Source organism: Lepus europaeus, chromosome 20, assembly GCF_033115175.1.
Source record: "Lepus europaeus isolate LE1 chromosome 20, mLepTim1.pri, whole genome shotgun sequence".
In the NCBI taxonomy this organism is placed as follows: Eukaryota; Metazoa; Chordata; class Mammalia; order Lagomorpha; family Leporidae; genus Lepus; species Lepus europaeus.
Window position 1 is genome coordinate 64,804,761 of NC_084846.1, and position 12,459 is coordinate 64,817,219.

Below are 12,459 nucleotides of genomic sequence, written 5' to 3' on the forward strand. Positions count from 1 at the left end.
AGTAATAAAAAACAATGGGAACCAGAGCAGAGGTTTAACTGTCTGACAAAGGCAGAGTCTAAAGAGGGTTTACAAGGCTCAAACGGGGCAAGGGAAACGGACAGGGGCAAAGCTGACTGAAGCCCCGGACGTGGCACCTGGCCTGGCTTCTGATCAGCCTGGCACACACGCTCCAGGCCTGCTCAGCGGCCGGGGGCAGGGCTCCCTTCCCTCCATTGTGCGCTTACCCTGCGGTGCCCTCGCCTGCACACCTCTCGGGGGGCTGCCTGGTCCAGCCTGGGGAGGCCTCGTGGCTTCCTGCAGAGGTGAGCAGGTAGTTGTGACACTTCCTAGTGGGGAGGGGCCCCCGGGGGACAGGACCACCCGGACAGGTGCTGTACCTCGCTCAGCCTGAAGAGCAGAGACAGGAGCTGTGCTGCAGGGGAGCCCAGCAGGCTGCACAGGAGACCCAGCCCGGAGGTGTGGAGAGTGAGGTCGGTGGGGCCGGCTCCCAGGAACAGCTGCAAGAACCCAGAGCCGCAGTGTCAGCTGGCCCACACGAGCCAGCCCCAGGGTGGGCATTTCTAATGCCAAAGGCGCCCAAGGTGGGTGAGCGCATGGTCTCCCCACGCATCCCAGCCCTTCTGTCCCGGCCATGAAAACTCCTAGGAACCAGTGGTTTGCTGCTAGGAAATCCTGGGACTGAGCACCCACTCTGCACTGGGCACACAGAAGGTCCAGTCAGGGCCACAGCTGACGGGGAGGCACCCACCTCCCCAGGGAGCTGCCCAGCAGTGGGCGGTCAGAGCCCCATGTGACAACAGTGCACCCACATCACTGGGGAGCTGCCTGGCAGCGGGTGGTCAGAGCCCCATGTGACAACAGTGCACCCACCTCCCCAGGGAGCTGCCCAGCAGTGGGTGGTCAGGGCCCCATGTGACCACAGTGCACCTACCTCCCCAGGGAGCTGCCCAGCAGCAGGCGGTCAGAGCCGTCAGGGCCCCGTGTGACAACAGTACACCACCTCCCCAGGGAGCTGCCTGGCAGCGGGCGGTCAGAGCCCCATGTGACAACACTGCACCCACGTCCCTGGGGAGCTGCCCAGCAGCGGGCGGTCAGAGCCCCATGTGACAACAGTGCACCCACGTCCCTGGAGAGCTGCCTGGCAGCGGGCGGTCAGAGCCCCATGTGACAACAGTGCACCCACGTCCCTGGGGAGCTGCCTGGCAGTGGGTGGTCAGAGCCCCATGTGACCACAGTGCATCTACCTCCCCAGGGAGCTACCTGGCAGCGGGTGGTCAGAGCCCCATGTGACAACACTGTACCCATCTCCCCAGGGAGCTGCCCAGCAGTGGGCGGTCAGAGCCCCATGTGACCACAGTGCACCTACTTCCCCAGGGAGCTGCCCAGCAGCGGGCGGTCAGAGCCCCACGTGACAACAGTGCACCCACGTCCCTGGGGAGCTGCCTGGCAGTGGGCGGTCAGAGCCCCATGTGACAACACTGTACCCATCTCCCCGGGGAGCTGCCCAGCAGCGGGCAGTCAGGGCCGTCAGAGCCCCATGTGACAACAGTGCACCCCCAGGAAGCCACTGCAGCAGTCAGAACCCCCTCTGGGAGCTCATGCACCTCCAGGTGGCCACTTTTCCAAATAAATAAATAAAATAAAACAGAAGAGCTGAGGTGCATTCTTAAGAAACCCCTGGCGTCCGGCACCTCTGGAGAAACCGTGCTGTGACACCATGCACACGCCTGCCACCACCATCTCCACCAGGGCCCCCTGGGGCCCTCGAGGCACACAGCCCGCTCCCCGGGGGAATCAATCCTGAGGACGTGAGTTCTGCTAACTCCTTAGTCAAGAGGGACCCCGGCGCCGGCCAGAGGCAGGAGGCGGCTGCCCCCACCTGCGAGTGGGCTCTGGTGGTGACCAGGGCAGCGAGGCAGGCATAGACGCACAGCAGGCAGAAGGAGACGGCCAGCCGCGGCGTGTGCAGGAAGCCGCTGCCGGAGGGCCGGCTGTACACCGAGAGCCACACGTGGAAATCCTCCAGGTACTCCGTGGACTTGGCGTGGAAAAGCTGCAACAGAGAGTGCAGAGGACACAGCCTGATGCCGCGCGTGCAGGTGAGCAGGGCCAGGTCCCTGGCAGCCACTGCCTTCCAGAGGAGCCGCAGCGCCACGGCTCATCCCACGGCTCGTCCCACGGCTCGTCCCACGGCTCATCTACCCCGGGTCCTTTGCTGGATGTTGCATGGACGCTGGGTGCAGGTAGATGCCCCATAGAGCCCCTTGCTCCAGCCCCACCCTCTCCACCCTGGACTCTGGCCCAGCTCCACCTTCTGTGGGCATCTCCCGGGCGTGGGCACGAGCTGCCCCTGCCCCACCCTCTGGCTCCATGCCTCACGCCAGCCCACAGCCCTCTCCCTTCTCTAGGACCTGGTGAGCCACAGGCGAGCCAGGGCCCCAGTGTGGAGACTCCTGGGGATAAAGCAGCACATGTAGGTTTCTCACACATGCAGAGTTCTCCCTTGAGACAGAGGAAGGGTGAGCCATTGCTGGTCCTTAGCAACAGGGATCCCTTAGCAACAGGGGATGTGCTAACTCTGCCTGGTCCACCCGCTGCATCCAACCTGCGGTTCCTGGAGGTGGGGTCTCCACGTGTCGTGACTGACGGCAAGCTCTGGTTTCCAACTTACTACCTCAGCAACATCAGGCCTGAACACGCCTCGGTCATGAGCCAGGCCCTCCCCTCCAGGGCAGGTGGCAATGGGATGGGCTGGGAGGAAAGCCTGGTGGACGGGGCGCCCCAGGGACAAGTCAGGAAGTGTCAGCCTTCATAGCGCTCGCGCCTCTGTCCGGGACCCAGTCCAGGAATCAGCCCCAGAAACACAAAGGCGCGCACAAAAGGCACAGCGTGTTGACAACACGTGCTAGGGAGGGAACCCAAGGCAACAGGGCTGTCCAGCAGCGGGCACGCAGCAGCTGTTACATGGCCCTGCCACCACTCTAAAGGACACCCATGAGGTTGTCTCTAAAACGTTAAGTGCACATTGTTATTGCTACTGGGTAAACTATGTTCATGCGAAAATCAAAAAAAACTTCCTCGGCCGGCGCCGCGGCTCACTAGGCTAATCTTCCGTCTTGCGGCGCTGGCACCCCGGGTTCTAGTCCTGGTCGGGGCACCAGATTCTATGCTGGTTGCCTCTCTTCCAGTCCAGCTCTCTGCTGTGGCCTGGGAAGGCAGTGGAGGATGGCCCAAGTGCTTGGGCCCTGTACCCCAATGGAGACCAGGAGAAGCACCTGGCTCCTGGCTTCGGATCAGCGCAGTGCGCCGGCCGCGGCAGCCATTGGAGGGTGAACCAACGGCAAAGGAAGACCTTTCTCTCTGTCTCTCTCTCTCACTGTCCACTCTGCCTGTCAAAAAATAAAATAAATAAATAATTAAAAAAAACTTTCTCTGCCGGGGCCATCCCACGTGGTCGCCTGCGTGTGTCCCAGCCTCTGCACTTCCAATCCAGCTCCCTGCGAATGCGCTCGGGAAAGCAGCAGATGGTCCAAGTGCTCAGGCCCCTGCACACACACGGGAGACCCGGATAAAGCTCCTGGTTTCGGCCTGGCCTAACCCTGGCTGTTGTGGCCACCTGGGGAGTAGAGCAGTGGCTGGAAGATCTCTCTCTCTCTCTCTCTCTAACTTTCATGAACAAGTCTGCAGAGGAAAGTTCCCGAGCTGGTCTGTGAGGCGGTGGGAGGTTTCGTCACATTCCACCGTCTCCGGCCGTGAAGGCCCTGACACCTCTGTGTTCAGACGGTTGCTCAGGTTGGTCAGGACACAAACCGGGCATGGGAACTCCTGGACACAGCAGGCCCCAGCAACCATGATACTGAAACGTCACAGTTAGAGGAAAGGGAGAAAGGATTCCCACAGCACTGAACAACCCACACTCGCAGGGCTGTCCAAGGGAGGCGTGGCTTAGGACGAGGGTGCCCAGGAACTCAGCTGGAGGGTGACCTTCAGGGAAGGGCAGGGACTGCATGCAGATGCAGGGCCGGCACCTGCTGTGCCGCGGGAGGGCGCCTGGGCCTACCTTCCAGAAGCCGGGCCCCCGGCGCAGGCAGGCGAGCTCCCGGTGCACGCGGCCGCCGCGCCGGCTTGCAGCCAGCCAGCACTGGGCGGGGAAGAACCAGGCCCGTCCGGAGCGCAGCTCCTTCACCATCACGTGGCTGACAAACCAGCTCGGGGAAGGCCCCCGGCTGTCGTGCCACAGGCGGATCGTCCGGAGCGCGCCCAGCTGGGCAGGAGCGCTGGGGAGGCACCACAGCACGGCGTCAACCTCATCGCTAGTTTTTTTCTTGGGGGGAGGTTGTGGTGCAGCCGCCCCAGTCCTGCTCGGCCCCCTCTCCAGTGGAGGGCGGGACCGGTACCTGAGGACAAAGGTGTGCCTGGAATTCCTCTCAAACAGGGGCCTCCGTGGGCAGTGCAGCTCTCTGGTCTCTGAAAGTCCATTCTCTCCACACAGAACCATGTACACCTGCAGACGGAGACACGGGGACAGCTCAGGGCGGCACAGGAACGCAGGGGCAGGGGTCTCCCTCGGGACCCCACAGCCACCTTTCAGGCCATGGGGCGGTCACACGTGGGGCCGAGGGGCCCCCATCTCGGCCTGCACCTCCCCCCCAGGCCTGGCTTCCCCAGAGAGACCTGCAGGGGGCCAGGCACAAGGGCTGGAGGACACATCGGCTGGCCACCTCCTCCCACAGCTTCGGGGGGGGGGGGATGCTGGGGTGGGTGGGGGCGAGGGGGGAGACGCCGGGGTGGGCGGGGCACCCATGTCTGCAGCTGCACCCTGAGAGGTGTGCTCCAGGCCGGCGGGGCTCCTCCCCCTCCCTGGGGTCTCCTGGGAACAGACGCTCCCGGTCTGTCAGTCCTTCATTTAGAAGAGAAACATTCCCGGGCTGAAGGCCTTCCCGGGGCTGAAGGCCTTCCCGGGGCTGTACCTTTGTTGGGTCTCAGTTCCGCTTTTCTGGGCTTTAGTTCTTGGGCGCGACGTGACCCTTCCCAGCTGTCCGCCCCTTCCTCCCTGCTGTGTAAGGTGGGGGAGGCGGGGGTCTGGCTTCTCATCTGTCCCACGAGTCCACAGCCCATCTCTGACTCCTAAGGCAAGGTCACCTCCCGCACTGCCTTAGCCGCTGGAGCGTCAGAACAAGCCCGCGGCTCTGCCCAGGAGCCCCGGCCCTACGCTCCTCCTTAGAGCTGGCAGCACAACCCCTGACACTTTTGGATCCTTGTGCTCCCTTCCACACGAGCTTTCCAGTTTCCAAGTTCCACAAAACACCCTCCCGGAATTATGTTTAGATTACAGAAATGAACTAACTCAGGCCTGTGTCCCATCTGTAAAATGGGTATATTAACAGAACTTAATTCTTGATATTGTTAGTAATGTCATGGCTTCACTTGGGAGAAACAACAAAGGAAAATCTGTGTCCCCATCCCTGAATCAATGTGGTTCTCTAATTAGAGCCGTGGTGCACGCCGGGCGCGGGGTCTCCATGGTGCTCTGTGTGTTTGCTGACTTGCCTCTCGGCACCAGCCGTTGTGTGACAGTGAGGAGGAGGATCTGCCTTTCCATTTCATGTCCTACTGAACGAGCGCTGTTTTGAGCAGATGAGTTCATAACGCTTTCACGTCACAAATCCAGTATGTTTCTTAAAAGCTCTAGTTACTCTGCTGAAGATTATTTTGTAATTTCTATGTAGCCACATCGTGTGCAAATAATCACTTTTTCTCCCCCTGAAAACCTCATATTCTTGTTTTACTTCTTGCATTATCTTCACGGGGATTTCCAGTATGACCATAAACGCAGATGTCCCTGAGAAATCCTCTGAAGTTTCGCCAGTAACCAGCAGGTGTGCAGGGGCAGGTGCACCTGTGTGGGGCTGACGACACCCCTCCCACGTGGCATGCGCCCCTGTGGATTTGTATGTGAGTGTGCCAAGGGTCTTAAGAAGTTCATGGGTAATGAGCTTCATGAAAAAAACTGCACAGGTTTCAAAAATGTTTGCACTAAAATAAACTTATTTTTTAATTCCATTTTCCACAAACTTTATGGAGTTCACAAATGCACGTTTGGTATAGACATGTCCCGAGCTTGGTCTCTGGTGGGGACTGGCTCCAGGACCCCTGTGGGTACTGAAACCCGAGGACCCTCTGCCCCGATACAAAACGCCACGGCATCTGCATGTAAGCCAAGCACGCCCTCCGGTGTACTTCCACCACCTGGGGATCACGTCTGATACCTGACGCCGTGTCAGTGCTGTGGACACAGGTGTCACACGGCACTGTTCAGGGAATAACGGCCGGGGGAGGGTGTGCAGGGCTGGCTGTAAACAGAGCTCACAGTCGGAGAAGTCAACACACGCCTTCAGGTGCGTGGTGCCCCCGGCTATGTCCACCACCCTGCGGCACCCTCACCTCCACGCCCACACTCTCCTTCTCTTCCCCAGTGCTGGGGTCCCACAGAACAGCCGCAGTCCCCTCAGAGACGAGGGGAGTGAGCTGCAGGTGCAGAGGGAACCTGCCTTTGCCAGAGGGGCTCTGGGTGTGTCAGGGCAGGTGCGTGGCTGCTCCCAGAATGGCCCCGTTCTCACCTGTTCTCACCTCTGCACACCTCCCAGCCCACCTGTGCTGGACACTGCCTCTTCCCCCACCAGCTCCGCCCCAAGCTCCCAGCCCCTCCTCCTGCTCTCCCTGGGGTGGGCAACGGCCTCATTGAAGCTGGGAGGCACAGCTCTGTTCTCAAAGACTCGAGGGCCACTTGGGGACAGAACACAGCTCCTGGGCAGGGAGAGGACAGGGAGAGGGGAAGGGACGGGGGCTGCCAGGAGGCGAGGGGCTCTGCTGTCCCCTCTTACGGATGTGCAGGCCACCTCAGCCCAGGACTAGGATGGGCGGCTGGGACAGGTGACAGGTGACGGACAGGCTGCTGACCCATCTTCACCCCTCCCCTCGCAGGTGTCCCCTGGAGCTTCCTGTACCTTTGAGGAGAACCTCGCTGGGGCCCGGAAGCCAGTGTCCACGACGACGGCATACAGCTGGTGGCCGGGTGGGACCTCTTCTTGCAGGAAAATGGAACCCGTTTTCTCCTTCTCACGATGGTCCACGCCACGGCTTTTAGCAGCCAGAAGCCTGTAAAGGACCGTGAACGCCACCACACAAGCGCTGGGGATCAGGTTCCGCGGGCGACTGCAAGCGAGGAGAGGAATCGAGGCAACGGCTCAGGGAGGTGGACGCCCAGAGGCTGCCCTGGGGGCTCCTGTGGTTCCCGGGTACGCGGACAGTCAGAGGGACACGTCTCACACTCGACACCCCGACATTCAGCACCTGCGGGACTGTGACACTGATGGCGAGACAGGGGAGCCCCACCCACGCAAGGGCACGGACCCCGCTTCCCATATGGCTGTTCCATACAAAACTGTGGCCAGAACAGTAGGGGGGAGTTTATGTTTACTATCCAACATGGGGCACTTCTGAGACAGGGAGAGGGAGGCAGGCACGGAGGCTGTGGCCAGGGCGGAAGCCAGCATGGGCGAGCCACGCGGTGTTGTCACCCTTGGCTTCAGCCCACCCGATGCCCAGTGACCACATTCACGCCGAGCCCCAGCCAGCGTAACCGAGCAGCACGTCCACTTCCTTGTCTGAAACTTCTTGCAGGGGATGCTTAGAAGGGCTTTGGATGTAGCATTTACACCACGTAAAGCCAACTATCTCCATGCACAGAAAAGGAAGTGCCGGCTTCCAAACATGCCCGAATCACGCGTGGGCAGCCCGAGTGGGGAGAGGAACAGCGGAGTGAGGTCTGGATTCGAACACGAGCTGACCTCCGTAACTCGGAAACGTGGCTCACTTCCAGGCTGGTGTTCAGTTTCCGTCTCAGGACCGAGAAGAGCGCGAGGCGGTCGTAGCTGGGAGAGAAGTGCGGATTAGGACACCCACGGACGCGACTCGGGCAGCTAAAAGGAGACCAAGTCCAGCCATGGTGCTCGGGGACTCAGGCCCGGCTCTGGCGCATCTGAATCCCGCGTCAGACGCCTCCGCCTGTGGCTCTCCTGAGGCCCAGCCATCTTCAGGTCTCCGTGCCGGGGACACAGCCCCGAGCGAGGTGCCTGGGCAGCTGCAGCCTCAGACCCTGGGGTCAAGCCCCAGCCAGCTGCGGGCCGAGCTCGGCCACTGCCAGACTTTGCAGACGCTGGCCGAGAACCGGAGCCTGGCATTGCCAACATCCTCCACGACCCCTGCTGGAAACGCTGTCTTCCTAGAAAACGGAACCGTCTCTCCCTCATCATCTTGTGAGTTGTTCCCGCATGTCATTCAGCTCCAAAGCCTTTATTTGATGCAGGCTCGCTCTTCCAAGGCCTGACGTGGCCAGCACTGGCCAGGTCAGAGCCAGGAGCTCGAACCAGGTCTCCCGCGAGGGTAGAAGGAGCCCAGTTACCGTAGGCATCACTGCTGCTCCCCAGGGTCTGCACTGGCAGCAGGCTACAGTCAGGAGCCAGAGCCCGGTGCTCCAACATGGGATGGGGGCGCCCTAACCACCAGGCCACACACCTGGGCCCACGTGTCACTCACTTCGTAGCGCTGGCTCGTGACAGTGAGTGGTAACACAGAAGTGGATAATTTAATGTGGAAGCAGAATATTGGGCCGTTACCAGTGAGCTCCAATGGAGGCTTGGAAACGAATGAGGCCGTGGAAGTGTGGAAGGTGCAGTGTGAGGAAAGCAACGGGCTGCCCTGGACGCCGGTGAGAGGATCCGGGCACACGTGCCTCTGAACAGGCAGGCACGACCTTGTCCACGGCTCACCTGCTCCTCCCAGAGAGAGACTGCTTCTGCATCTAACAGCCACAGTCGCTGGTCCGTGCTCCCGCGGGGACGTCGGCACAGAGACCCCTGAACTGCGTTTCTCATGCGATTGGTAGATTTCTCCTCTTTTTAAATTTTTTTTCTTTTTTATTATTTGACAGATAGAGTTAGACAGAAAGAGACAGAGAGAGAGACAGAGAGAAAGGTCTTCCTTCCGTTGGTTCACCCCCCAAATGGCCACCACGGCTGGAGCTATGCTGATCTGAAGCCAGGTGCTTCCTCCTGGTCTCCCATGCGGGTGCAGGGCCCAAGCACTTGTACCATCCTCCACTGCACTCCTGGGCCACAGCAGAGAGCTGGACCGGAAGAGGAGCAACTGGGACTAGAACCTGGCACCCATATGGGATGCCAGTGCCGCAGGCGGAGGATTAACCAAGTGAGCCACGGCTCTGGCCAGATTTCTCCGCTTTCAGACTTTTTAGACAGTTTTTTGACAGTGAAATTATTTTAAGTTGTCAACATTACTAGCACTGAGTCCTGTGATTCACAAATGAAGGACATAATTTTCGTACCATTGCACTGTTCCTATCACAAAGAACAGAGAGGAATTCCTGCCTGTGCCTTGTACGTAAACCCTGGGATTGTCGTCAACGACCCTGCTTCCTGAAGGCCCCAGCAGACCGGCATGTGCAGGCACCACGCCTACAGTGGAGTCGCTACTGTCACTCCAAACGAGCAACAGAAAACCGGCGCTGGCTTTACGGTGCTCAGGGGAGGACCTGAGCGTCCCGTATCCCAGCAGAAGGCCACTCCGGGGGCGTCCAGCAAGAGCCAGACAGGCGGCTGAGACCCGCAGTTCCCGGGAGGGCGGCTCTTGTCCACTCAGCTCAGAGCGTCCTCGCCTCTGATGTCCGCCACGTGGCCGGAGAACCACGGCGGGCTCCTGGCGCTGGGGCTGTCCCCCTGGGATCGCTCCCACTTGTCACGGGACGGGGGCTGCAGGACCGGGACCCAGGGCACGGGAATACACAGGCAGCTGGGAAATTGCTGGCTCCTCTCTCGACAGCGCCCGTACCTGCAGCTAACTTTTTCTGGAGAAGTTCCCGGTTGTGGGGAGAAACTTCCGGATTTCCACTCTCCCTTATCCCACAACAGGCACCGCAGCCACTGGAAACGGACCGTGTAGTTCACCAGCTCAGCTAGATACTTGTTTGGGGCTCTTCTGTTGTAGTCAGCATCCAACAAGGACAAGTAGCCCACCCTGGACGCTGCAGAGAGAGGAAAACAGGCACAGGCTGGAGTCTGCAGGAGACCCAATCCCACCACAGGGACGGGCGCGGGACGGGGCCAGGGACTCCAGGCCACGTAAATGTGGAACCGATAGACTTATGTTTCACTGGGGAGCGGCAGAGTGCTGGGCAGGAGAGCAGTGCCCCCTGCTGGTGATGGTCCAAATTCTCTAGCAGGCACGAAGACAGCAGAATCCGGAACCCCCACCCCGTGCTTTCCACACAGCCACCCCGCCTGCCCACCCACCAGGCAGCCTGCCCGACACCACCCTGGGCAGGACGGTGCAGTGGCCCACGCGGCCCGAGCCTATCGCTTCTGGATCATTTTTATGTTTACAAGCGAAAGCACTTAGTGCTCCACTGAGTTAAGATTCCTCAGTAAGTGGCGCTGGGGCCACGGGAGATCAGTCAGCTGTAACACTGTGGGTGAGGCCCATTTCTCACGGTGTTCACACCTATAAGCAGCAACCGGCCAGAGACCCAACTGACAGAAACACAAGCTACGCGGGTACTGCAGGACCTCAACCTGGAGGTGAGGCGTGGCTCCAAGCACGGCTCAAAGTGCAAGGTCATACAAGGAAAGGTTGGTAGACTTTACTACTTAAAAAAAAAAAAACTATTTAAAAAATATTTATGTATTTATTTGAGAGTCAGAGTTGGGGCGGCTGGGAGGGGGGTCGATCTTCCATCCTCTGGTTCACTCCCCAGATGGCTGCAATGACCAGGGCTGAGCCAGGCCGAAGCCAGCAGCCAGGAGCTCCACTTGGGTCTGCTACAGGGTAACAGCACCCGAGCCCCAAGCGGGGCAGCCGGGACTCGAACTGGTGTGCATGTGGGATGCTGATGTTGCGGGTGCTGGCTCTACCCGCTACACCACAACGCCAGCCCCTAAAACAGACGGCCTGATGGGTAAGATGCCCACGCCCCACTGCATTCAGCCACCAGCTCTGCTTCTGATCCAGCTTCCTGCCAGCGTGCACCCTGGGAGGAGCAGCAGATTGCTCAAGTGGTGGGGTCCCTTTAACGCATTCGGGAAACCCAGCCTGGGCTCTCAGGTTCTGGCTGGGGCCAGGCCCATCACCAGCCGTGTGGACATTTGGGGAGTGAAACAGTGGCTAGCAGTGCTCTGTCTCTCAAATAAAATGAATCACATTTTTTAAAAGACAAAATAAACGATGAGTTATAAGAATAGTACACAGAGGGACAGGGTGTCCTACTATATAAAGAGCTCTATAAAATAATCAAGGCGAAACCCAACAGAAAAACTGGTACGCATGAGCAGTTGGCAGAAAAAAAAGTGGAGGGCCTGGCACTGTGGCGCAGTGAGTAGCTGCCACATAGGACAGCAGCATCCCACCTGGGCACCAGTGTGAGTCCCGGCTGCTCCACTTCCAGTCCAGCTCTCAGCTCACGCACCTGGGAGAGGCAGGGGCGCATGGCCCCAATCCCTGGGTCCCTGCGCTCACGTGGGAGACCTGGATAAAACTCCTGACTCCTGGCTTCTGCCTGGCATCCCTGGCCATTGCAGTCATTTGGGGAGTGAACCAGTAGACAGAAGGTCTCTCTCTCCAATTCTGCCTTTCAAAACAGAATAAATAAATAAATCTTTTTTAAAAAGTGGGTAAGCTCTCTGCTGTGGCCTGGGATAGAAGATGGTCTAAGTGCTTGGGCCCCTGCACCCTCATGGAAGACCAGGAAGAAGCTCCTGGCTTCTGGCTTCAGATCGGCGCAGCTCCAGCCATTGCGGCCACTGGGGAGTGAGCCAACAGAAGGAAGACCTTTCTCTCTGTCTCTCTCTCTCACTCTCTGTAACTCTACCTGTCAAATAAATAAATAAAAAAAAATCTAAAAAAAAAAATAAGTGGATAATGACCTTTAAAGATACAAAGAATATTCAACTTAATATAAAATGAATATTAAAATTGCCGTTTCTTAGTTATATGACTGAAAAGTCACTCACTCGCGTGGGCACACAGCTGTTGCCAAGCTATAGGGAAACGGGCACTTCCCCACACGGCTGGAGGGGAGCCTGAAAACCTGCCGACATGGCACACGCGTGTCCTGTCTGCCCCACAACGCCCGGGCCAGGAATGGGTCGTGAACACGCCTCCTTCCAGCAAACATGGCACAACACACACACAGGGTCCCCGTGCCAGCCTGGCTGTGTACGCCAGTGTGCAGAGGAGGAGCGAGTGGCGGGGAGAAAGGCCGTGTAGACAGATCACACGCACAGGTGACTTCCAAGTTCATGTCCCAAGTAAGAAAACGCCAGTGCGGGGAGGAATCAGGGGAAACAGTGCGTGTGCGGGAAATGAACAAGGCAGAGAGGTCACGGG

The 12,459-nt window shown here is 59.1% G+C and overlaps 1 protein-coding gene across 1 annotated transcript in view; it reads right to left on the bottom strand.

Moving 5' to 3' along the window:
* PKD1L1 (polycystin 1 like 1, transient receptor potential channel interacting) overlaps positions 1 to 12,459 on the bottom strand; it is a 94,766-nt gene that overhangs the window by 43,206 nt on the left and 39,101 nt on the right. The window contains exons 25-31 of the mRNA XM_062178560.1: positions 9,910 to 10,102; positions 7,854 to 7,937; positions 7,011 to 7,218; positions 4,401 to 4,507; positions 4,064 to 4,280; positions 1,883 to 2,056; positions 381 to 500 (exon numbers count right to left, since the gene is read on the bottom strand). Of these exons, the coding sequence (XP_062034544.1) occupies positions 381 to 500; positions 1,883 to 2,056; positions 4,064 to 4,280; positions 4,401 to 4,507; positions 7,011 to 7,218; positions 7,854 to 7,937; positions 9,910 to 10,102 (1,103 nt within the window). The remainder of the gene's footprint in view (positions 1 to 380; positions 501 to 1,882; positions 2,057 to 4,063; positions 4,281 to 4,400; positions 4,508 to 7,010; positions 7,219 to 7,853; positions 7,938 to 9,909; positions 10,103 to 12,459) is intronic.